Raw genomic sequence first — 25,317 nt, 5'->3', positions numbered from 1 at the left:
CTTATAGTCGTTTTACCGTTTTTATTTTGAGTACTCAGGCCCAGGTCAGGGGCGGACAACCTGCCAGAGCTCAGGGCTCGAAGGGTCTCGGGCCAGCCCGGGCAGAGGGAGAGCCTCCTGTGCCCACGATGGGGCCTGCAGCCGCCTCCTCGCTGGGATCCCTGTCCCACCTGCTGCCAGATGCCACAGGAGCCCCTCCCCTCCCTCCCTGCCCCCCACCCCCTCCGCCATCAGCCTGGCATTCAAAGCCCTTACTACTCCTGCTCCCAAAGGTGCCCAGGCTCCAGGCAGGTGTTGCTCAGTATCCCCTGCTGGCCGCACATCCCATGGGGATGCCCTGCCCCTCCTCAAGCTGGGGCCTCGCTAGACTGCTCGCCCCATTCTGGATGCCGCTGGACCTCAAAGTCCAGCTCTGGCCCCAACTTCCTAGCTGGCCTGGAGTTCCCCCAAGCTCCCCTGGGCCCTGGTCTGGGTGGAACAAGAGCTGGTGGAACAAGAGTGGAGTCTCCAGGGGGCTGCGTCCAGGGCCTGCCCCTCAGAGCCTGTGCCTTGCTCCGGCCGCCGGGAGAGCAGCAGCTGCCTCCCTTCCTTTCGCCACTGCCCGTCCTCAGGGCCTCCAGCCCCCGCCCAAATGTCTGCACTGGGGGGGGTGGGGGGGGGCTGGATGCCCAGATGGAGGCCAAGTCGCTGTGCAATCTCCACTTGGAGTCTGTCTGGCCAGTCCAGGTCAACAGGGGGGCAGTGCCCTTGCCTGACCTTACGACTAAGCCACCTCTCCAATACCTGAGGGGCCTTCTACGGGAGGGGCAGGCAGGCCCAGGGGATAGTCTGCCCCAGGTGAACCCACCCACCAAGCCCAGGGTTCCTTAGGTTGGGCCTGCAATGGGTGGACCTAGGAGTCCTCAACCCTCCCTGAGGATGGGTCCATCATGGCGGGAGTGGGCGGGGCTCTGGGGCCCGCCCTAGGACGTCACACAGCAGGTGGCCAATGGGAAGAGGCCGGCAGGAAGTCCTGGGAGCTCCCGGTGCCCGGTGGGCCCCTGAACACCGGGTGATGCTAGGCGCTGTAGTCTGTCCCAATTGGTGAAGTGGCGGGAGGTGGCAGTTAGGAGGCCCACGTTCCAGTCCAAGGCCCTCGGCTCACCCTGTGGGACCCGGGGAGGGGGTGTCCACGTCCTCTCTCTCGACCTCAGTGTCGGGGGGATGGAGGGTCTGCCGGCTCTGCCCCACGGCCCCGCTTGGTCACAGGTGCACCGGCTGGACGTAGCTCCGCGGGAAGAAGCCCACACGCCCGCAGAACCGGCCCCGCCACCAGTGCGGGTCCATGCCCTCCAGGACCTCGATGATGTCGCCGCGGCGGAAGCTGAGCTGTGAAGGGTCCTGGGCCGAGAAGTCAAACTGGGCCTGGGCAAAGCAGGCCCGGGGCGGCTGCAGGGGAGGGAGCGGTCAGTGCGGGCCCCAGGAGCCCCGCACCCGCTCACCCGGAGGGCCCACAGAGGAGGGGTCCCGCAGGTGGGGAGGGCAGAGTCCTCCGGGCTGAACTGGGGCTGAAGTGCCTTTGCCTCCAAGTTTGGACAGACGGCCACCACCACCCCGCCCCCCCCCCCCCCCCCACACACACACACGGCCCTCCTGCGCCCGCCCCCTGCGGGTCTGCGCACGGACACTGCATCTACACAGAGCAACACGACTGTCCTGGCGGCCGCTGGGACCACAGGCCTGGCCGGTCAGGGGACCTGCGTCCTGGTCCTCAGTGCAGGACTTTGGTTAGGTCCTTGCCCCTTTTTGGGGTCTCATTTCCCTGGCTCTAGCAGCTGTGGTAACTTTTGACTCCAGGCCCTGGAACCACAGGAAGGGGCCTTATAAACTGTAAAGTGAGGTGTAGCTAAGAGCAGAGTTTACTGCTGTTGCCCTTGGCCCAGCTTTGAGGGAGAGATTGTCACTTTGAGCTGCTCCCAGCTCTCAGGCCTAGGTTCCAGTCCTGTCTATGCCCCAAGATGACCTTGGGTAAGTCCCTGCCCTTCGTGGGACTCGGTTTCCCCACCTGTGAAAGGCAGCTGGACCAGAGCTCTCTGCAGGCACATCAGCCCGGCACCGTGACGGTTACGCCCAGCGCCCTGGCCCTGCCTGTCCCACCAGGATCTCTGCTCTGAGCCTGTGGAATCTTATCCAGCACGGCGATAGGATCGGGCAGGCTATAATTAGCGGTTCTCGGCTCAGGAAGGAGGAGGCGGCATGGGTCCCAGGGGACTGAGGCAGCTTTGGAGTTGCCCACAGGGTGGGCAACCCCAGGGCCCAAGCCAGGGCGAGGCGGTGGGTACGGGGGCCTTCAGGTGGCCCCCCAGCTCCATCCTGGCTCCCTCACGCTCTCCAAGGGCAGAGCCGGCCCAGGCAGTGAGGGGACTGGATAGAGGTCTGGGAGATGGAGGCCCAGGCGGGGAGAGTCCCTAAGACTGAGAGCTCACAGCTGACCTGGCCCCCAGGGTCGGGCTGAGGAGGTGGAGTGTCCTGGGGGACAGAGGGTGCACCAGTGGGGTCTCCCGAGGCACTGTCTGACTCTCTTAGCATGTAATATCCCAGGGCTCATCTTATTGGACACAGGGGAAACTGAGGCCCAGCTGAAGGGTGAACTGGCCCTAACGTCGTGCATGGTGAGGGGGCGGGGTCTAGGAACAGGGCAGGCTGGAGCTTCTTTGCAGCAGTCCCTCAGCCCCCACCCTGGCCTTGGCCATGGCGGTGCCCCCCCACACCCTCTGCAGAGCCCAAGTTCGACTGGGTTCTCCCAGGGTCCTGACCTCCAGCCCCAGGCCTTGCCGACCTGAGGCAAACAGCATGTCGGGGCTAATAACCCCGTTGGCTGGTGTCGTCAGCCTAATGAGAGTGAGAGCTGTCCTCGGGGCCCCTTGATGAAAGGGCTGGCTGGCAAATTGCTGTTATTGTGAGGATGAGGGCCGGCCGGACCCCCACACACCCTGCGCCCGGCCAGGCCCTCGCCCACGAACACTCACGCTGCCCCACACTCCACCCAAGGCCAGCTTCTCATGGGTGGTCCTGGCTGAGTCACGTCACCACCCTCTGAGCCTGTCTCCTCACCTGTACAATGGGGACGACGAGGCTCCAGCTCAGTGCAGGGCATTCAGTAGGCTCAGCAGGTGTCAGCACCTTCTTTCATTCAACAGACACTTATTAAGCACCTACTGTGTGCCGTGCACTGCTCTAGGAGCTGGGGACAAGCCAGACGTGGTTTGCCCCATGGAACTTCCACTCTGTTCCTTCCTTTCCTTTCCCTCTTCTCCTTTCCTACCCTGGTGGCCTCACTGCAGCGCCACCAGAATAGAACTTTGCACGTGGGCCGGACCCCTCCTCCTGCGACACGGGGCTGCTGGCGGAGGGTGGGGGACCCGGTCCCACCGGGTGTCCTGGCCCCTGAAGACAGAGGCGGCTCAGAGGCCGATGCGGCCGGCCTGCCCCGCCTCCCGCCTCCCGGCCACCTACCTTGAGCAGGGGCTCCTCGTCCCGCAGGAAGACCTGCCGCTTCTTGGCGATGGTGGTGGTGCGGTAGAAGTCCACCAGCTCATTCAGGGAGTTGAACTTCTCCTCCCACAGGAAGTACTTCCCCGAGGCCTCGCGCAGCACCTTGAAGTGCTGCACCTGGTCCCCGTAGCTAGGGGAGAGGACCACGGCCACCTCAGACGGCCCCAGTGGCCAAGCCCCGCCCGGCACAGCCCCGGGCCTCCCTGCTCACCCCCTGGAACCAGGCCTTTCTCTCCCCTGGTGAGACCTGGAGTCAGGAGAAGGTGCCGGTGGCGGAGGACAGTCCCCAGGTCCACTGACCCCGCTCCACATAAGACCTGGTGAGGCCAGCCTGGGAGTGGAGTATGGGGTGCAGGGTGTGGGCCCTGGACCAAGCCACTTTCTGGCTGTGTGACCTTAGGCAAATCATTTAACTTCTCTGAACCTTAGTTTCCTTGTAATAACAGCTCCCTTCTGGGTAAATGCTCAGAAAATGCTGACTATGGTTTATCAGCAATGTTAAATGGGTTCCTCTGAGAGAGGCAATCAGACAGCTTCTGCGCTCTTCAACACCCCCCTCAGCCTTGACGTTCTTCTCCCTGCCCTGGCCCCTCCTGGCCCTTGCAGGCCTTTGAGGAGTGAGTCCTAAGAGCATCCTGACTCAGGCCAAAGCCTGCCACTGTGAGAGGAGCTCAGGCATGTTGGATGCTTCACATCCTCCCCATCCACACCTGCCCCCACCTCAAGAACCTTCTATGGCTCCCCATTCCCCTCAGGATAAAATCTTAACACCTCAGACTCAAGATCTGGCTCTGATTACATGTCCAGCCTCATTGCCTTCATGTGCTCTCTGATGCAGTCAACGAGCCCCGTTCCTTCCCATCTCCCAGCCTTTGCCCAGTCTTCCGACCCACTACCACCAAATCCTCCCACACGCCTTCTAGCCCCGCTGAGGAGATAGCCTGCCTCTCCAAAACAGGCCAACGGGGCAGGGCCTGTTCTGGCTGGGACTGAGCAGAGTGACCTGCGCGGCTCCTTCCCACACGCGGCATGTCCCAAACCGGGACAGGCCATGCAGGACTGGGGCTGGAGGTGGAGCGGGCATGGGCCAGGACAAGGGGCAGCGCAAACCATCGTGATTCCCCTCCCTGGCACAGGGCCCTTTGTAGAGTGAGGAAACTGAGGCCCCAAGTGCAGCCATGACCTGCCCAGAGTCACACAGCAATACAGGCTGGAGCTGGGGCCACGTCTGCGCTCCTCCATGTCAGGTGTCACTCTGACGTGCTTCCCGATTGGTGATCATTGTATGAAAATAGCAATAACGATTCCAACTGTGACACTGACAGTGTCCCAGATCCTGTCATCCCTGTCCAGTCCCACTCCACCGTGTCGTCCCCGGGTTGAGACCCCCAGGAGGCCCTCCGTCCCTCCTCCTCCGTGCTTGGCCACATCGCAGCCACCCTTCCCAGCTCCACAGTCAGCCCACCTGGACTTACACCCCGGCTCCCCTCTTGGGGCCTCAGTGTCCTCACCTGCCCGGGGCTGGGGTCGAAGGGACACTGTTGCTCTCCCCGTGGGTGAGGTGAGGGAGGCCTCGCTGGGCTGGTGGCCCGACACAGAACAGCTCCAGCTCCCCGTCAGGAACAAGCCAGTTTAGGAACCCGGCCGGCTGAGCTGAGATCCAGGAAACCCTGCGGACTTGTGGGCGTGGCCAGGTGCGGGCGCTGGGGGCACAGGATGGCCACTGGGAGGGAGAGGCCTCCTCAGCCTCCTGAGCACAGGCTGTATTCTCATTTGGTTTGGGACTAAATGGGAACCACACACTGGTCTGGAGACTTGATAGCACAAAGGAAAAACACCTCCTGGTCCTAAATTTAAATCTCTTTACACGATTCTGGACGCAGTGCGTTCACAAGCCGGGTGCACCCGCTTCCTGAGCTCCTGCAGACTCACAGTCCAAGTTCTTCCAGGGCCCGAACAGGAGGCAGTGCCCGTCCCTGCCTGGGGCTCACTCCCTCCACCTGTCAGCCCTGGGGCCGGCATGCTGCTTTGTTGAACGTTTCAGATAAAGAGTTGTCCAAGATAAACGCCCTCCAGTCTGTGTGTGTGTTTGGGGGAGGCACAGTGGGACCCCCGGACCCTCCCTGAGTCAAGGGCTCTGAACCACCAGAGCTTCTCTCTCCACCTTCAAACACACCTCCAGGCTTTTGCATACACTATTTCCTCCAAATTCTTCTCAAGTCAAACTCCTACTCATGCTTCAAGGCCCAGATAAAATGGCCCGAACTCTGAGAGCTGCCTCAGACCCGCTCAGTCAAAGTCAGGCATCTCCTTGGGTACCTCAGCCCCTTGCACAGCCTTCTTGTAACCTGCTACTCATAATGGCTCCCATGCTAGACCCTGAAAGGAAGGGAGGCAGGAGTGGCCCAGAGGGCGTAGCCCAGTGGGAGAGGCTGGACTCGGGGAATGGAGCGTGACAGCCCAAGGCTTAAGTGCTTGGCAGGTGCCTGATTTCTGAAACCTCTCCAGTCAGCTCTGAGCTGCGAGGCCAGCCCTCCAGGGGTCCTGCCCCTGAAACAAGCCCATGTCCTCTCTAGGGTGCCCCCAGCTCTGGGCAGCTCGCTCAAAGGGAGCCGGCTCCTCACGAGGACAGAGGACAGAAACGCCCGAGGCCCTGCGACCAACGGGAGCAGTGATCCCTGAACCCGAGGCAAAGCCACCCATGGGCCGTCAGCAGGCGTGTTCCCAGGTGACTAAGCCGTTCATGCCGTCGTCCAGGGGACATGCGTGTCTGTGTTCCCGGGGCGGAAGGAGGGCAGGCGGGCGAACGGCACCTCCACCCTGTCTGCTGCAGGCTCCCGAGGCTGCGCACTTCCCTCGAGGCAGCCTCTGAGCCCAGTGACTCCCTGGGGCCCCATCCCAGTGAGCTGGGGGCTTCCGCAGCCCCTGGACTTGGCTGTGGCACCCAGGCAGCAGAGTGAGGTGACCAATGACTGGGCAGGAGAGAAGCCAGGGGTCAGGGACCCCAACGATGCCACATCTGGGCCACTCAGAGCAGAGGCAAACGCCCTGCCTCAGTGCTGGCCCCAAGGAGGAGTCTGGGGCTCAGGCGTCCCCTCTCCTCTGGGTCAGGGGCACACACAGGTGTGGTGGGTTGGAAAAGATTTCAACCCCAAATGACCAGAACTTTGAACATCTTGGTGTCTGAAGCTTATCTTCAGTGACCTGGAAAGTCATCTAGAACAAAGCATTTCCTGATCGTATAGGAGGGTCAGGGAGTGGGGAACCGCAGGTGAGAGATGAGATGTGGCAAAGAGACAAGGACCCAGGAATTCTAGAACCTTCCAACCCAAGAATTTGAGAATTCTCAAACCTGGGAAGCTCGTATTTTCCAGCCCTAGCCTGTGCGTGGCACACAGTAGGTGCTCAGTAAATGGTAGGTCTTGTCCCCTCTCCCACCTGGTCGGAGAGTGGGGCCCAGAGAGGAGAGGGGCTGGCAAAGCCGCTGCTGCCCCCGAGGCCCGGCGAGGCGCCTCCTGCTGCACCGGCCCCTGGCCTGACCTGTGACCGCAGCTGCCTGAGGCCAGGCAGGGCCCTCTCCTTCTGACGGCCCAAGGCCTCGGCATCTGGGGCAGGGTCTCTGTCCTCAGGCCAGCCTGTCTCCAGCCTCCCCGGGCCCTTGTCTTGGCCTTAGCCAACCTTCAAGGCCTGGGTGCACCCTGAGGTGTCCAAGGACCCCTTAGACCAGAGGTTGCCCTCCATGGACTCTCCAGACCTCGACCCCCACCCCCAGGCCCAGAGGAGCTGCAGGGCACATAGAGGGAACCGAGTCCGAGTCCCGATGACCCCTGACCTGGGAGGGACGACTTGAGTGCCGACAGCCCTGCTGGTGAGCCCTCCTGAGCCGGAGGAGGGAAGGGCAGCCCGGAGGGGTCGGAGCCCGGGCACCGCCGGAAGAGGGGGCACCTGGAGCTGGTCCATGACAGTGGGCAGTGTCCGGGGCTTGTGCGCGTGTGTCCTGGCCTGTGTGTGTGTCAGGTGTCTGTCTCCATCGTGTCTGGGTGTGTGCGTGTGTCACTCTCCCTGCTCTGTGAGAGTGTCTGTATGTGTGTGTCCCTCTCTCAACAGCTGTGGCTGTGTCTGTCTCTGTGTGTGACCCCCATACCCACCTACCAGGGAGCTGAGGGGCCAGCCGGCCCGGGGCTGTCTGGAAAGCCCGAGGACCAAGTGGGCCTGACCGGGCAGCAGCCGGTCTTGCCTGGCAGGTTCTTCTGGCTTGGCAACGGCAACAGCACAGGTGACAGTGGCAGCCCAGGGAGGATAAACAAGGCTGGGGTGAGTTCAGAAGCCCAGGACTGCCCCAGCCAGGGCCTGCGGACCCCCTGGGCAGAGGCCTGGGTGCTAACTGCCCACTGGGTGGTCTCCACTACACATGGCCCTTCTCTAGCCTCCGTGTCCCCATCTGTGAAGAGGGGGGGCGGTGCGACACCTGTACCACAGGAGACAAGACATCAAATCAAACTGACCTCAGGAGGGGCCAGTGGAGACAGACTCCTGCTGGGTCTTTGGGTCTCAGGGAGGGTGGGTGGAAAGGTAGACGGGGTCTGTCAGGACACAGAGGGCCAGTGGGCCCCAGCTTTGCTGTTCCTTGCAAGTTACTGCACCTCTCTGAGCTTCAGTTTCCTTACCTGCAGACTGGGTTTCTGGGGATCACTTCCTCCCTGTCTTTGCATGCATAAATCTTCTTTCCTGCTTTATTTTCCCAAGAACCTTTATCATCTTCCAAGATTTTATATAATTTACTAATCACTTATTGTCTGTCACCCCAGTAGAACATGAGTACCTAAACGACAGGGAACCTTGCCCTATTTTGTTCATGGCTGATTGCCAAGCACCTGGAACACGGCCTGGCACACAGAAGGCGCTCAATGAACAGAGAGGCACAGCAAACAGATGTGCATTGACCCCCAGGGCACCTCTGGGTTGGAAGGAAGTGAAACAGCTCACTTGGGAATAAACCGTCACTTATGACAGAGGAATCCACAGCAGCCTGAATTGGAGCGTGGGGCAAAAGTTACACAGCCCAGGCATGGCGCCCCGGCCGTGGCCCCTGGCCTGCTGGCCGCCAGCTCAGACGTACTCCTGGAGGTGGAGGCAGACAGCCCTTTGTAAACTTGTAAAGGGCAGCCGGCCGTGGCCACTATCACTCCATGAGGCCCCACAGGCCCATTAACCCCACCTCTGACAGCTTTATGGGGCTTGGCGTGTGCGTGCGGGAGATGCCCCGCATAGTGGGGTCAGAGTCCCCAGGAGCCAAGCCAGCGAGGGCAGAAGCTCTCACACACGAATTGACTCAGCTGTCACTTTTCTGGGTGGTCATCAGGTCACTGGGCTTGCTAAGGTCTGGGGTGACTATCTCCACGTCGTAGATGAGGACATTATGCCAGAAGAGACCCAGGACCTGCCTGATGTAAAACAGCAGGTCCAGAGACAAGCCAGGACGAGAACTGGGTCCCCACCTCCCCAGGCCCCTGCCCCTTCTCCAATAGCCCTGCATGCCAGGGGCAGGGGCCAGGAAGCACTCTGTGGCCCCTGGAGGGTTAATATAACGATAATTACTATAACTGGCATTTTGGAGCACTTACTATGTGCTGGGCATCACACTAAGCACTTTACATAGGTGTTCATTTTACAGATGGGGAAACTGAGGCTCAGAGGGTAACTTGCCCAGGGTCACACAGCTAGTAGGCATCAGAGCTGAGATTCTTGCTCAAAAGCCCACACTCCTAGCCACACACGCCCTCTACGTCTCAGTTTCTACTCTGATCCCTGCCCGGTGGTCCTCCAAGGGCCACTGAAAGGTCCCCATGGGAGACAGGGACCCCAGAGCGGGAGCAGGACCCCAGAGCCCCAGCCCAGCTGGACGAACCCGACGGCAAAGGTCGCCACCTGGTGGTGCGTGCACAAACCACAGCCAGCGGAGCCACGGAGCTCCCGCCCATTCCAGCCTGGGGGACTCGGCCAGGACGCCTTAGGGGTGGCGCTGGAGGCACTCGCCGGGATTTCTCTGAGGGACCCTCCCAGACTCCTCCCAGGTCAATATCGGTGCTGGCCCCCTGCTCAAGAACTGCTCCTGGTACTGCCCATCTCTCCACCTGGTCAGACAACTTGTTGCTGTCCAATCGCACCCCAGCTCTTTGCACGTGCTCCTCGCTGTGCCTGGTAGACCCTCTTTGTTCTTTGTGCACCAAACTCCAACTCCTGCTTCAGGGCCCAGCTCAGATGTCACCTCCTTCACCATGTGGAATGTGCCTGCTATCACTGAATCTCCCTTATTCATTCATTCATCCACCGTGAAGGCCCCCCGGGCCCGCCGTGTCTACTTCCCCACCTCGTCCTGGGTTTGAGCCCTGTCTGTCCTGCCGCGGCAGGCTGAGGCGTTCAGGTCTGCGCCTGCGCACGAGCGGCGGGCTGCGCTTACAGAAGCCGCCAGGAGAGGGCAGTGCACCAGGCGCTGGTGGAGGCTCGGCCGGCGAGCCCCTGGGAGAGGGGGTTTCCGGGGGGAGCCACCGCCTCCCGCTCAGCTCAGGCTCCAGAAGTGGCCTCAGGGAGTCCCCTGAGCCCCTGCTTTGCTGGGTGACTCGGGCTTTGGGGCTGGTTCCAGAAGCCACTCTGGAGGCGTCACTCCCAGGAGGTGACCAGGTCCCTGGAAGCCAGCGCTTGGAAAACTGCCATTTCCTGCTTTTCAGGGAGCCCGGTGGGAAGTCGGGGCTGGGCCTTGGGGGTGGGGAGGTGAGCGAGGGGAGGCGGCTCCAGGTGCCCACCACCATCCTAGGGGTGTCAGGGCCAAGACACAGTACACTTCCCCCCGGCCCCCCACCCACACACACACTGACAGCCTTCCCGTTTTTAAGATAGGGAAATAAGCTCAGAGAGGGCAAGAGCCATTCCTGCCCTTGGGGTAGCCAGCTGTTCTCAGGGGAAAAGGGAAGTGAAAAAAGCGATGGCTGGTGACACAGCTTAGGGGGGTCAAGATGAGTGCTGAGACCCCTCACGATGGATCATTTTAACCCCCAGTAGCCTTCCTGACTGTGCAGGTCCTCCCTGCGTGGATGCCTCCGGGCCCAGACGGGGAGATCACCACCTCGCAGGGCTCCAATGCCCATGCTGATCACACTCAACCAAGAGCTCTTTAGATACGGACCCACGAGCAATGCCTGCGTCACAGGGCTCACAGCCACCGCAGGCCTGAGGCCACCTGGAAGGTGTCAACCCCAGGTACATCTCTGCAGGGGGCCCTCTCGCGGGCCACCGTGGCCCAGCCTGCTTGGAGTCGCGCGAGGACACCGAGCCACCCTCTGCTTCTTTGGGATCCCCTGACCCCAGCGCCCCACCCACTGTGCCTCCTCACACCCAGCCCCAGCGCCAACCAGCAGCAGCGTCTTGTGTTTGTTCGTCCTTCGGGGAATTGTCGGACCACTGCCTGTGAATCAACCCAGTGGCAGGAAAAGGGGCGTCGCACAGAGGTACACGCAGAGCGGCCACTGCCTCCCAGAAGCCCCGCTGCCCGTGCCTTGCCACCTCCCGCTCCTCCCTCCGCGGGCAGCTGTCCCCCAGGACTGTCTTAGTGACAGCGAGAGCTGGTGCAGTGAGTGCCTCCTCTGTGCAGGCTCCATGCCCAGCGCCCACAGCAACCCTGAGAGTTGGCATTGCCAGTGGTCCCCACCTCACAGATCCATGCCACCTCCCGGACATGGCCACTTGTCCCCTCAGGCCCCCACCACAGTCCCAGATGCCACCACCTCCTGCCTGGCTCCTCTCTCACCTCCCAGGGCTCCTGCTTATCCCTCTGTCCCTCCTCCTCACAGCAGCCAGAGTGATCAGCTGAAACCTGGAAGCCAATCACATTTCCCCCGCCCGAGACCTTCCATGGCTCCCTGTCGCCGAGAGAAAACCCAGCCTCCTTGTCAGGGTCTGTCAGACCCTGTGATCTGGCCCCCGTCTCTTTGACTGTACCCACCCCCCCACCGCCCCGGCCTTGCTCACTCTACCCCAGCAATGCGCCGCCCTGTGGGCTCTGACACACCCAGGCACGTTCCCACCTCGGGGCCTCTGCATTCACCAGTCCCTCTGCCTGGAAGTCTCTCCTGGCAGGTCCTCATTCCCGGGGCCCCAGGTGGTCTCCACTTCCGGGCTCAGATCTTAGGTCAGACGCCACCTCCTCAGAAGGCCATCGCTGACACCTTGGCTCCTGCTGTATTTGTGGCCTTGTTTGCTGTCTGTCTCCCCCATGAAGACATAAAGCCACCAGGGCAGCCGCTTTTCCCCTGTCCTTTCCCAAATCCCCAGAATAGCTGGGCACGTGGCATGTAGCTCAATGAACATCCTTGAATTCATGCGTCCGGATCCCTCTGTTTTTGCCCCGGGAGCAGGAAGGACAGAGACCAGCCAGGCCCTGACCACTTTGCCCTCCCCCCACCCCCACCCCGTGCCCCAACCTTCCATCCAGATTCCTCAGTTGCCCCGGGGGTGGCCTTTGGGATTGGGTTCGGCACGGCCCGGAGGCTGCCACGCCATGCCTGCAGAGCGGCCCCATGACAAAGCTGGCACTCCCGTCACAGCCACCCACTCCAGCACCAGGCCCTGTTCTAGTCGCTCTGGGTCATCAACTCCTTTCTGCCCTGCAGCAGCTCATTTTACGTGTGAACAAACAGCCACAGTGACTTGCCCAAGGTCACACAGCCGGGAGGTGGCAGAGCCAGAATCTAAAGCCAAGCAGCTGACCCCAGGTCCATGCTTGCAACTGTGTCACCAGATAGTGGGACCCTGTCCGGAGCACAACCTGGACGTCTGCCCTGGGCCCCGGTGCTTTCCTGCCCCCCCGTCTGTCCCACCGCACCAGCTGCTGGCATCCTTCCTCCTCATGACAAGTCTTGGGTGGACCCTTACTGCTCATGGAGTAACATCCAGACCCTTCAGCCTGGCACTCCAGGCCTTGCAGTTGTCCTGAGCCTGCTTTCCAGGCACAACCCCTGCTCTGGGCCACACCCTGGGGTGCATGTCACTCACCGACCCCCAGCAGGTCATCTGCTTCCAGGCATTGGCTCCAGCTGCCCCTCCTCCAAGGATGCCGTTCCCTGCAGCCCCCTCTGCCCCCCTGTCCTGCGCTCCCAGGCCCAGCTCAGCCACTGCCTCCCTTCCCACCCTCCTCTGCACACCCTCATGGGTCAGAACTCACTTCACGGACACGGAGAACTCCCCTGGGGAACTCTCGCTCTCCCGGATCAGGAAGGCTCCCAGGTGGTTCCGCTTCATCAGAATCTCTTCAGCCAGCTGCCGGGAAATCCTGCCCGAGTACCACCTGCAGAGAGAGGGCCGGTGAAGACAGGGGGAGGCTGGGCCACCCCACCAGGCGCCAGGCACTCAGCAGCGCGGCTCCTCACAGCAGTCCCAGGACGCAGGATTGTGACTGCGCCCATTTTAGAGATGGAGAGCCTGAGGCACAGAGAGGCAAAGCCACAGGCTCAAGGTCACACGCTATGGCAGGCAGGAGCTGGGACCCAATCCCAGCATTTTGAAGCCCCAGCCTTTCCCACCATGCCAGGCAAACACAGACCTTTATCAAAAGAGAAAAATCAACCCCAGTGAACCTCCACTCAGCTAGCCTCAGGTGAGCTTTGCCGTTTTAGGTGGTAGATTCTTAAAAGTCAAAAAATATAAAAATGGATGTCAAAAACAATAGCAGCTTTGATCTGGTGAGAAAGACTCTCCCTGTCCCCATTTCACAGATGCACAGACTGGGGACTCCTAGACTTTTTCTCACAGGTACAAGTCCTTTTCCCGCTGACCAAACAGAACTGGGCATACAGAAGGTGCCTGGGAGATGCCTCGAGTCTTGCAAGATTCCCCCAAGCCCTCCGGCCCCAGGGCCCGGGGGTGAAAGGCTGGGCCCAGCTTCTCTCCCAGCCCTGCCCATCTTGCTGCGTGGCTCCAGGCAGCCCTGGCCTCTTGGGGCCTCGCCCACCCCGGAGGGGCCAGGTGCTCTCTGACTGGCTTCCTGGCCCTGTGCCTTAGCCCAGCTTTGGCTCCACCACTCCGAGGGGGGGGTCAGAGCCTCTGTGTCCCCGTAACTTTCCCCTTCTCTCCCTCCGCGAGAGCTTCCTGAGTCTGAGCTTGGCGCCGAGGGCGGAAGTGAGGTGGGACTTTTCCTGTTGTCTCAGGATGTGGACGAGCCCCCGGCCCGGAGCATACAGCGTCAGGTGCAGTGGCAGATGCCGGTGGTGTCCTGCCCGTATCCCCACTCTCGCTCCACAGATAACAACATGCTTTTTTCTGGCAACTGACATCCTTGGCCTGTGTGCAGGGTGGGCTGAGCCCCTGGAAGCTTCTCGAGTGATGACTGAGGGGAGCAGGTGGATAGACACCCCGCTCCCCGCCCCGTGGGCACACTGGGCACCTGCTCTGTCTCCCGGCCTCCCCAGCCCCATTGAGCTCCAGCGGGCACAGGCAGCAGCCACAGGCAGTAGCTGTGTGGACCCCACACCCCTTGCTGGCTCTTCCCTGCCCAGCTCCACTTCGTCCTCGTACCCTGTCTCAGGCACTGCTTCTCAGGGGCCCACGCCCCAGAAGTGAGGTTCTAGTCCCCTGCTGCCCCCAAACTGGTGGGCTCCCTGGGAGGGGAGGCGGTGAAGGGGGCTGCTGCGTATGGGGGCTCACGGCAGCCCTCTGGGGGCTTTGGGAGGGCTCCAGGCCAGAGGCTGGGCTGGGAGCTGGGGCCCGGGGCAGAGAGCTCCTCCAGCCACAAGGTCCGGCAGGACACAGGTGCAGGTACTGTGCCGCAGGAGCTGGGGCCCAGGGGCCCAGAGCGGGGGTTTCCTGAGGGCCCGGGTGTCTCCAAAGAACCCACAAAACCCCACAGGAGGCGTCAGTGTGTGGGCGGCTGTCGCCCTCAAAGGGTGCTGCAACTGCGCCCTCCGGGGAGGCCGGCCCAGCCCCCAGGGGGGGACGGCAGGGCTCGCCCCAGGGAGCTGAAAGGACAGCCGCATGCGGCGACACCAGCAGCACTCACTCCTGGCCACTTCGCATGGGCCCCACGCTGCTGATGTGGACACTGAGGCCCAAGGAGGGGCAGGGATCCCCACAAGGTTGCAGGGCAAGTCTGGTCAGACTCTGCCCAGCTCTCACGCTCAGCCGCCCCTCCTGGGAGCCCAGCCCGAGGCCCTCAGCGCCCTGCAAACCCCGCCGGCCTCTTGCAGCGGGGGAGGCTGGACAAGCCACTCGGCCTCCCCAGGCCTCTTCTCCTCGTCCGTGGGACCGGACGAGCACAGGCCCAGGGCGAGGGGCGCTGGCGCCTGCAGGTGGCGGACCAAGGGCCTCCCACATGGTGCTCCCTGGAGCCTGCCTCTGCTCCCCCGCAGCCCCCACCACAGCTCGCAGGCCCAGCGACCAGCCCTCCTGAGGAGCCTGCCCTCACCGCTGGGGCCACGTGGCCGGCACCCCCTGGCCTGCCTGAGTGCCGGTCCCACCCTGGCCAGCGGGCAGCCGAGCGGAGTGCCTGCAGTCTCAGGTCTCAGGGTGGGCAGCCTGAGGCTTGCAAAAAGCTCACTGGGCGTGGCCTCAGGCGGTGGGGTTGGGGGCCTGACCCCCACTCCTGCTCTGCGCAGAGCTGACCCCAGGGACCCAGGGGCATCAGAGGCTTGAGCCCTCGCTAGGTCCCCACTGCCCTGGCAGGGCCTTGCCTCAGGCCTGGCATCGCGCAGCAGGCCGCCTGGTGCTGAGCACACAGAGACCCCGCTTGGCCTCCCAGCCCCCACCAGGCCGTTTCCTCCACCTGGACCCTCCCGACCGGGCGCCCACAGTGGTCGCTCCTGCCCATGTCCTCTGTGGGCTTTTAGATGCCTGGGGCACCCGGCCCTGCCTCGTGGCCCTAGGCTGGGTTCTCTCTGTCTCTCTCCTTATGCCCCCACTTTACTAAGAGAATAATTGTAAGGCCAGAGGGGGCAAACACCTGCCCAACGTCACACAGCTGGAGGGACACTGTGGGGCCTGGAACCCAGGGCTGTAGCCTTTGTGGGGGAGGCTAGGGGCACCCGGAGCCCAGGCAGAGTGGCTGGGGACCTGGGTGGGACGGGGCCTTTCTCAGCACAGGAAGCCGGAGGCGGTGGCAGCATTGGAAATAACTCGAAGACAGATAAAGAGGAAATACCTACCAGGCCCCACCCTGGCCCTCAACCTCCCTCCCCTTCCACCCCACAGCCGCACACACGTGACGGCTCCCAGTCTGCCTGGCCCTGTCACCTGCGTCTACATCCTCTGCTCAAATACCTCCGTGACTCCCACCACCCTGGGCCTGGCATTTGAGGCCCTCCTGCCAGTCCCACTGCCATGAGTTCTCCCTCATTGCTCTCCTTGTCTCCTCTCCCAGGAATGCCTTTCTCTTTTTCTGTTTAGCTAACTCCTACACATCCTTCAAAACCTCACTCATTGCCACCTCTTCTGAAAAGCCTTCCCTGGTTAGTTATCTCAGTGCTGACTATCTCCCCGTGTCGTACTTTCTTTTATTTATTTATTTATTTATTTATTTTATTTTGAGGAAGATTAGCCCTGAGCTAACTGCTGCCAATCCTCCTCTTTTTGCTGAGGAAGACTGGCCCTGAGCTAACATCTGTGCCCATCTTCCTCTACTTTATATGTGGGACGCCTACCACAGTATGGCTTTTAGCCAAGAGGTGCCATGTCCACACCCGGGATCTGAACCGCAAACCCTGGGCCGCCGAGAAGTGGAATGTGCACACTTAACCACTCCACCACTGGTCCGGCCCCCGTCGTACTTTGTGTCCTGTCTCTCCTACAGGATGGGGCCACTCTAACCCCAATATCTCCTCATATGTCTCCAGCATCACCCAGGCTGGGCCCCCAGGGGTTGTGACTAGTGTTTGTGAATGACTGAGTAAGCAGCTATATTCTGGGCCTGCCTCAGCCATCATCTCAAGAATATCCAATTGGTTTTTCAGAGCTTCTTGGCCTCTGAGGCCTATTCCGGGGCTGGGCCCTGCCCTGGCCACTGCCAGGCAGCAGCATCGGACACCACCTGCTGAGAGCCTTACCGGGGCTCCACAGGGTACCTGGGGCCCACACACAACTCCTGCTCTGCCCTAGCCCCAGACTCTGCTTGGCCAATGTCCAGCTCTCTCCCATTCTCCAAAGACAGGGCCCACAGGGTCTGCTTCCTGCCCACCCCTCCACCCCTCCATCGCCCCGCTCACTTCCCACCCTTGCAGAGGGCTGAGCCAGCCTCTTAGAGAAAGTTCTAGAACCCTCCACAGATTGGAGCTTCTGCCCTCCTTGTATTACAAATAGGGAAACTGAGGAACAGGGAGAACAGGGACCTGCCTGAGGCCGCACAGTAGCCCATGGCCCAGCCAGCTAAGAGCTCAGGGCCTGTCCCCCCCTGGGCTCTCCTGGATGTTCTCTGGTGTTCCAGGTCCTCAGTGTTGTGGCCTGGGCTGGCCCTGGTTCTGCCACCACTTTGGACATGTCCTCACATCTCTGTCACCTGCTCCCCCTTGGGGAAGAGACTGGGGGCCCCAGACAGATGGAGGCTGGGGAGGGGATGCCTTGAGGACGCAGGGCTGGGGTGGCAGCCACTCACGGGTGGGGCTTGACGCGGATGTAGTTCTTGGGGATGAAGCCCTCTGCGCCCCGGAGCTCGGCCTTGTACCAGTTCTGGTCGTCTTCCATGTTCAGGATCTGCGGGCAGAAGAGACATGGCCACTCAGTCACCAAGGAGGGGCAATTGTCACCTGCTGAGGGCCTGCTGCTTGAAGGCCCTGGGCGGGTTCCGCCCGTTGCAGCCCTGGGGCCCATTTCACAGAAGCGGGCTTGGGACCTGTCCAAGGTCGCAGGAGTTGTGTCTGATTCCATAGGCCTGCTCATTCCCTGGCCCCAGGGCCGCCTGTCCCCAGGAGGGTCATAGCCTCCCCAGGTGGGACAGTCAGGGAACCAGAGGAGGTTTTGGTGGTGGGTTGAGCTTCAGACCCCAGCAGACCATGGGGTTTGGGGGACAGATCTGGGGGGGCCTCGGTTCCTGAGCCTTGCCCTGGAGTGTGGGGGACCCACAGCATTTGCGTGCCATGCCCTGAGCCATGGGTGAAGGTCTGAGGTCCCCAGGAAGGTCAGGGAGCCCCAGCCTGAGCTCAGTGCCTAGTGGCGGTCACCGGGGCCACTTGCACTTAAATTGCCCTTATAGTCTGAGCTCGGGTGACAATTCAGTGGGGGAGGGTTCAGGCGCCAGGAGCAAGTAAGGGAGATGAGGCCAAGGCCTAGCCTGCTGAGGTCACATGGCTCCCTGTCCGTGGCGTGGACCCTGCAGCCCACAGGTGGGCCGAGAGGAACTGAAACAGCAAGAGCGGGGGTGGGGGTGGCGGCGGGGGTGCTGCGGGTGAGCACCCAAGCGGCAGGAGGGGCCGGCCAGGCCTGGGGAGTAGGTACAGCACGAAGCTTGGGGCTCCCTCCTCCTTTCCCTGGGCATGCTTTCTGTGTGTCACCCGGTTCTCAGACAACCCTTGTGGTCCACATCACCAGAGGCTGTTTCACGGATGAGGAAACTGAGGCCCAGCGAGGGGAAGGGAACACGGCCGCACAGCAGGGGTGGGGTGGAGCCATGCAGTGAGCTGGGACTCTGGGGCCCGGGGTCTTGGCTCAGCTGGTCCAGGGGGAGCCTGCCCATCAGTTTTCACCCCACCCCACCTCCCACTTTGCTTCTGGACCCAGGCCCAGGGGGCATCTCTCCGTCAGTCCTGAGCAGCTCTCATCATCAGTCGATCCTAGTGGGGACATCTGTTGAGAGAAAATGGTGGGCGCGGAGCAGCAGCCCAGGCTGGGCTGAGGAGCAGGGCCGGGCAGGCCAGCGCAAGGGTGGCAGCACGGCCAGCCCGACTTGGCCAGGAGGAGCCGGGCGCGCACCCAAGGCCCAGGCCAGGCCCCGCACTCGCAGGCGGGCACCCCCGGCTGTCCGCCAGGCCCCGCTGAGCCCCTTCCTTCCTGCCCCTGTCGCCCAGGCAAGGTCAGCAGCCCAGGGACAGACGGAAGCAGGTGGCTGACTCAGGAAAACTTTTGCCGAAAACAAAACAAAACAAAACAAGTCCCCCGACTGAGTGAGACAGTGGGGGCCTGTGGGCCGCCGGCCATGCCGCGAGTCGGGGACGACGCCTGGGGCCTGGGCTCTGGACACTGTCTGCCTCTGACTCTCTGCAGTCTTGGCCTCACCTCCCTCGTCCGTGTGACAGCCCGCACTGGACGTGGCAGAGTCTTGTGAACTAAGTCCTGTGTGCACGCGTGGATGTAAGATATTGGATCAAATCCCTCTTTTGTTTCATTCTGGTTTGGTTTGTGCTCCTGTCCTCTCCACTCTGAGGACCCAGAAGTGTTCTCCATGGTGACATTAGCTGAATTCTGCCTGTGAGCATTGCCCACAAGCTGCAGGCCCTCTGAGACACAGCGGCCCCACAGAGAAGGGAGACCTGCTCCTCCCTGTGGGGCTCGCCCCGCGCCCGCCCCTGCCCTGCCCTCCCCAGGCCGCCGTCCTGCCCGCTGTCCCCTGGCCGGGGCACTTGCTCAGCGGCTATTCCTGATCGCCTGCTTGTGAGGCACATGCTGAGCCCTGCAAGACAGCAGGGATGAGGAGCTTACATTCCATGGGCAGAGGCAGGCAAGCGACACAGAAGGAATCAAGTAAATCGGGTAATTTAACGTAGTGGTAAATGCTCTAAAAAACATACGTCAGGAAGACATGGATGGAGGATGTCTGGTTGGAGGCAGAGGGACTAACAGAGGGCAGATGGGATGGTCAAGAAAGGCCTTGCTGAGGTGACATGTAAGTTGAGGCCTGAATTACAGGAAGGAACCAGATGTAAGAGGATGTGGGGAACAGTGTCCAAGGCAGAAGGAACAGCCAGTGCAAAGGTCCTGAGGTGGGAGCAAGCTCTGTCCCTGGAACAGAAAGGAGGCCAGTGTGTCTGGAGCTGAGGTGGGAGGGGCAGCGTTGAGAGAAGAGCGGGGAGAGGTGGGTGGGCAAGAGAACGTAGGTCTTGTACACCAGGGTAGGAAGCAGTTCAGATTTTATTTTAAAAACCAAGACAAGCCATTGCAAGGTCATTGGGAGGGGGTCAGGCTCTGAGTTACGGCTGCTGTGTGGGGCCTGGGCTAGGAGCGGGAGCGGGGGGGTGGGGGGGGGGTGGCCAAGGGAGAAGCTGCTGCACCAGCCCAGATGAATGATGATCGAGGCCTGGACTGGGGAGCGCCGAGAAGCTATCAGATTCAGGGTAGGTTTTGGCAGAGTCACTGACAGCATTCAGCGACAGGCTGCACGGGAGACGGATGGGGAGCGGCCGAGAAAACTCAGACGCAGGGTTTGGGCCTGAGTGCTGGCGGGCTGGTAGCCATCAGCTGCCAAGGGAATGGCTTTGGGGAGCAGGTAAGGTGAGTTCAAGGGTGGCTGTGTTGGGTCTGAGGTGCCGTCAGCCTCCCCGTGCAGATTCCATGGAGGCCGTGAGCTCCCTGAGTCTGGGTCTTGGGGGCCAAGCTGTCCATGGAGAGATGGGGTGAAGCCACCCCCCACATCCCTCCTCCAGCTGGGAGCTGTGGGATACTGTGCACCCAAAAATGCCTGGCCTGTTAGGGACAGGGGCTCTGTTCCAGGGAAGTGACATTTGAGATAGTTTGTCCAGAGTGGGTCCCGGGGCCGCGGAGCTGTCATCTAAGCCCAGAGCTGAGCTTTGCTCCCTGTGGTCTGCTCCTCCCTGCAGCCGGGATCTGTCTGGCTGGGGGCGCTGCTGGGCCCAGGTCTGGTGCACAGAGGGTGCTCAGGAAACGCTCGTGGGACGACTGAGTGCACAGGCCATGGGGCTCGGCCCCACCCAGCCCTGCCAGAAAGAGCCGGCCACCAGCCCCACGCACTGCAGACCTGGCTGGGAGAGGACGAGGGGACCACAGCCGCGTTTTTACGGTTATAGAAAGTGGGTCCCAGGCTAGCATGAGGCGGGTGAGGTGCCTCAGGCACAAAATTTAAGGGAGCTGCAAAGAACTCGGGAATCAAGGTAAATAGTATTTTCAGGCAGTGTGTTAAAAAATCAAAATTAATGCAAAAACTCTGGATATGGTCATTACTTAATAATAATGTATCAGTATTGATCCATTAATGTAACAAACGCACCATGCTAATAATGTAACATGTTACCAACAGGGAGAGCTGTGTGCAGGCAGATGAGAACCCCTCTGCACCATCTTCTGGATTTTTCTGTAAATCTAAACTGTTCTAAGAAATAAAGTCTATTTAAAAATTAATGCAGGGGCCAGCCCCATGGCGTCATGGTTAAGTTTGGTGCGCTCTGCTTCAGTGGCCCAGGTTCGCAGATTCAGATCTCCAGCGCAGACTTACACCTCTCGTCAGCCATGCTGTGGCGGCGTCCCATATACAAAATAGAGGAAGATTGGCACAGATGTTAGCTCAGGGCCAATCTTCCTCAGCAAAAGTAAATAAATAAATAAAAATAAAAATTAATGCAAAAAAATCCATGAAAATCTGAAATAAAGGCAAGCTTTGACCCTGCACCTGCACAACTGTGAGAGTAAGGGCCCCGCCGTGAGTCCAGTCCTGCAAGGAGCACTTGCTGGTTGGAGAACATCGAGGAAGTGTGGCAAGAGTAAGAAGAAAACCAATCGCTCAGGGGCTGCCGCCCAGAACCAACAGCTGCTAGCTTCTCAGGACATTCTTCCTAGTCTGTTCTCTTGTGGGTTTTTGGTGAGGAACTTTGTCCCTGAGCTCACATCTGTGCCCCTCTTGCTCCATTTTATATGTGGGACGCCGCCACAGCATGGCTTGATGAGCGGTGTGTAGGTCCACACCTGGGATCCTAACCTGTGAACCCCAAACCACCTACACAGAGCACACGAACTCAACCACTGCGCCATCGGGCCAGCCCCCTAGTCTGTTTTCTAGGCACAAATCCAGTGCGTGAATGTCAGTTTTCCCTTCACACAATTAATCTTTGATCATCTGTGTGGAGTTGACTGGACATATGTTTGTATTCTGCTTTTTTGCCACTTAACATTGCATCATGAGCATTTTTGTGTCATTAAATACCCTCCCCAAATAGCGTTTTTAGAGCTCTATAGTATTTTGTACCATCACTGCTCTGGCAGTCGAGGTCGACTCTACAGCATTGCAGCCCCTCCCCAGCCATCTCTCACAACCCACCCCTCGCCTGCTTCATTCTTCTCCATGCTGCGCTGTCTCCACTTGACAAGCCCTGTATTTTACTTATTCATCTGGTTTGTGGCCCATATCTGCCACGAGCATAGCAGCTCATGAGCAGAGACTGTGTCTGTTTTCTCCCTGCTGAGTCGCCAGTGCCTAGACCAGGACCGGGCCACACTGCATGCTCCCTGGGCCCTTCATGGAGGAACGCACAAACATCTCTGATTACATCTCAGTTTCCCAGAGGATGAATTTCTGGGTCGCAGGGCATGGATATTTTTAAAGCCCTTCAAAACGACTATGTCACTTTACCTGTCCACCACACACCTGTAAAAGTGCATATTTTCCCACACCCTCAACAATTTAGGAGATTCTTTTTACAATAAAATTTTGCTGATCTGGCAAATGGAAAATAGTTAGTTGCTTCAAGTTGCAAATCTTTTGTTATTGGTGAAATTGGGCACTTGCTTGCATTGCTTCTTTGGCAATTTTCCTGTTCATATCCTTTGCCTATTTTTTTATTATGCTGTTTGTGATTTTCTTGTTGATTTATAAGAGCTCTTTACATATCAAGGACGTTAATATTTTGACATTTTTGTTGTGTATTTTTTCTTAGTTTAAGCCACATTCTTTCTACCTAGTAGATAGCAATAGCCCCTCTCTGCTTCCATTCCTCTTCCCTCTGTTATCTTTTCAAAACAAATCTGATCAAATCCTCTCCCTGCTGGAAACCCTTCCGTGAACACAACTCACATCTAGAATGAAATCCATCACAGGTCCTGACTCCCGCCTACCTCCCAGCTTCATCCTTACCCCCTTCTTCTCGCTCACGGCTCTTCAGCCACAGGCCTCTCTTTCAACTCTTTGAACATACTAATATGGTCTTGTCCCAGGGCCTCTGCAGCAGCTGTTTCCCCAGTCTGGTGCTCTCTTCCCCCGGCTCTTTGCATGGCTGGTTCCCACTCATCCTTCAGTCTCAGCTCAGCTGTCACCTCTTTTGAGAGACCCCTGACCCCACCCAAAGCTGTTCCACTGCGTCCTCCCTCTGCCATCGCTCTGCATCCATCTCCCTGTGTTGATTTCTTCAGTTTATTACCTCCTGACGTCACTTATCTCTGGAACGTGAGCTCCAGGAGGGCAGGGCTGTTTGTTCACTGCTGTGTCCTCAGCCCTGAGGATGAGGCCCGTGTGAGCTCACTCCTTCCTTAGCAGCCCGCACCTCCGTTTGAAGAAACACCCCAGGAGTTGGCCAAGGCTTTAGCAGAGGTTAGTGGGAAACTTGACTAATCTCGGGGGCAGGTGTGCACAGAGGTCTGGGGGGGAAGTGGGATGTCATGGTCTTCACGACGGTTGCCTTGGGGCCCCCACTGACCCACCCTGTCTTCTCCTGGCCGACCCTTCTGAGCCTCAGCTAGAGCCCACTGCCCGCCCATTCCTAGTTCCACACTGTCCCCCTCCCTCCCATGCCTCAAATCTGGGTCTAGGGACCCCAAACTGCTCTCAGATTGGTAAACAAGGCCTCTAAAGCAGACCTGGGTCCCACAGAGAGGATCACGCCCTGGCTAGACAGAGCTGGTGCTGAGCCTGCCCCGTCCCCAGCTGCCACATGTCCCTGGGGCCCAGCCGGCAGCTCCAGGGGACCCAGGTGCTAGCAGCCTGGCATGGAGAAGTGGGGAGCTCCTCACTGGCCGTGGTTCCTCTCGGGGAACGCCAACCCTCCCCTCCCCAGCCCAGCCTGTTCAGCCCCATGGGGGACAGAACGCAGGTTCCAGAGTCAAAGGACTTAGGTTCAAATTTGTTCTTGTACCAAGCAAGTCTGTCACCTCCCTGTGCCTCAGTTTAGTCACCTGTGAAATGAGGGCACTCGTCCTCCCCATCTTGGCAGCTTCAATGGGATGTTGGTGCATTGCTGAGCTCGGGCCCTGGCTGAATCAGGGTGTCAGCAAACGGGAGCTTCTGTCCCTTCCTGTGCTTGAAGCTCGGGGCCAAGCGCAGGGCTCAGGGCTCAGAGTGGAGGGACAGCCAGTCTGAGGCCCACTGCTCTGGCGTGGAGACTGGGGCCTGAGGGGGCAGTGGCTTCCTTTGCAGGAGTTAGTGGCGGCTCCAATGCCTAAGTCTTGGCGTGGCCACTCCTGAATCTGGCCCTGAGCTCTGCTTTCCTATACAAACTTGTAAGCAAGAACATTTCCAGAGAGAGAGCCCACAAACTCCTCTGCCTGGACTGCCTTGGAAGGCTTGATGTCCATCAAAAGGGCCCAGACAAGAAGAAATGAGCTATAGCATGACTACTTTCCATTTTCTCCACACTGCTGGGAAGCTCATTCTTCCCACTTAAATCACAATTATTTTAGCCCCAGTAGGTTAGTGTATATACTTGATTCTTTCCTAAGACCTTTTGTCTCCCTCCCGTCCTCCCTGTCTTCCTTTCTCTTTCTGTCTCCCCAACTGTGTTTTCAAATTCTTCCCTAGAAGACTCGGTGTCGAACCAGCTCCTGCCAGGCACTATGCTCATGTCTCCTTGAGTCCTCACGGCAGTCCCAAAGGAGGGATCATTAACCATCTCCCCGTTTCCTAGACGGGGAGACTGAGGCTTGAAGGGAAGAGGTGGCTTGTCCAGAATCACATAGCCAATAACTGGAGATGCTGGGCCTGTCCTGCTCCAGCGACTGGACTCTGTTTGGGGGGCTGTCCCGGGCCCCTGGTTCTTAACCCTCCCCCAGCCCATGTGGGGCCAACTCAGCTCCCTCTGGCCACCCTACCTTGAGTGTGTCCCCCTTGTTGAAGGCCAGCTCATCGCTCTCTGTGGCCTGGAAGCTGTATAGGGCCACGGACTCCATCCTGCCGTCCCAGCGCCCTGGCAGCTGGGCTCAGAGCAGCCGCGCTTCCTGCTTCCTCTGCTCTGAGAGTCTGTTTGTTCTTTGGAAGCTGAGAGTGAAACTGCAGCTGACGCGGGGGAGGAAGAGGAAGCAGAGACATGTCACAGGACAGGGGCGGCCCAGCCCCTACCTCAGGCCCCAGGCCCAGGTACCGCCTTGGGGGAGTCCCTGGGCAGCCCTGGGAGTGGGTCCCCCTCTTGCACCCAGGTTATAGATCATAAAACTGAGCTTTCCAGAGAAGGAGAGCTCAAAGCCATCCTGCCAGCTCAGGCATTGTATCCCGTGGTCCCAGCCACCCCCACCAATTTGCCCATCTGCCCTCCACGTTCGCCAAGCTCCGATGCCTGGCATGAGCCCGCAGTGTCTGCTACGTCAGCCCCGCACTCCTTGCCTGGCATTCAAAGTGCCCCCCACCCCCCAGCACGCACCTCTCCAGACTCAGCCTTTGTCACTCCTCTTCTCTCTAAACAGACGCTGGCCTCCAGCCATGGCAGGGGGGACACACCACACTTTCCATTCGCTCCCCCGCATCCCTCTGCCAGTGCTCTCCTCCCCTCTCCTTCCCAGAGGACTCCTGCTCACCCACCACAGCCCAGCTCGGAAGGTGCCTCTTCCAATTTCAACCCTGGGCACCTTCAGTGGGATGTGGATCCTAATGTTAAAAGGAACTGC

At 60.0% G+C, this 25,317-nt stretch overlaps 1 protein-coding gene across 2 annotated transcripts; it reads right to left on the bottom strand.

Annotated features, from left to right (window-relative positions):
- Positions 1–6: 6 nt before the first annotated feature.
- Positions 7–24,712, bottom strand: GRAP (GRB2 related adaptor protein). Of its 2 annotated transcripts, XM_070563584.1 has the most exons (5): positions 24,529–24,712; positions 17,165–17,262; positions 12,752–12,874; positions 3,496–3,664; positions 7–1,428 (listed from the first exon to the last, which is right to left on the bottom strand). In XM_070563584.1, the coding sequence occupies exons 1-5, from the start codon at positions 24,604–24,606 to the stop codon at positions 1,243–1,245; spliced, it is 654 nt and encodes a 217-aa protein (XP_070419685.1). In that variant the 5' UTR covers positions 24,607–24,712; the 3' UTR covers positions 7–1,242. The 2 variants fall into 2 exon arrangements, with proteins under 2 accessions (XP_070419685.1, XP_070419684.1); XM_070563583.1 differs by lacking the exon at positions 3,496–3,664 and having other exon boundaries at positions 24,529–24,709.
- Between the last annotated feature and the right edge of the window lie 605 nt (positions 24,713–25,317).

The sequence above is a fragment of the Equus przewalskii genome, chromosome 10, assembly GCF_037783145.1.
Source record: "Equus przewalskii isolate Varuska chromosome 10, EquPr2, whole genome shotgun sequence".
Classification (NCBI taxonomy): Eukaryota; Metazoa; Chordata; class Mammalia; order Perissodactyla; family Equidae; genus Equus; species Equus przewalskii.
The sequence above is the reverse complement of the archived record's forward strand: the minus strand, read 5'-3'. Positions and strand labels throughout refer to the sequence as shown.

What these genes read in the sequence shown, in the direction of transcription:
- GRAP (XM_070563583.1), bottom strand. Translation starts at nt 24,606, where the DNA reads ATGGAGTCCGTGGCCCTATACAGCTTCCAGGCCACAGAGAGCGATGAG. An exon ending in ACAAGGGGGACACACTCAAG is followed by an intron (nt 17,263 to 24,528) that starts GTAGGGTGGCCA and finishes TTCTGCCCGCAG; the next exon opens with ATCCTGAACATGGAAGACGA. An exon ending in GAGTTCTCCGTGTCCGTGAA is followed by an intron (nt 1,429 to 12,751) that starts GTGAGTTCTGAC and finishes CCTCCCCTGCAG; the next exon opens with CCGCCCCGGGCCTGCTTTGC.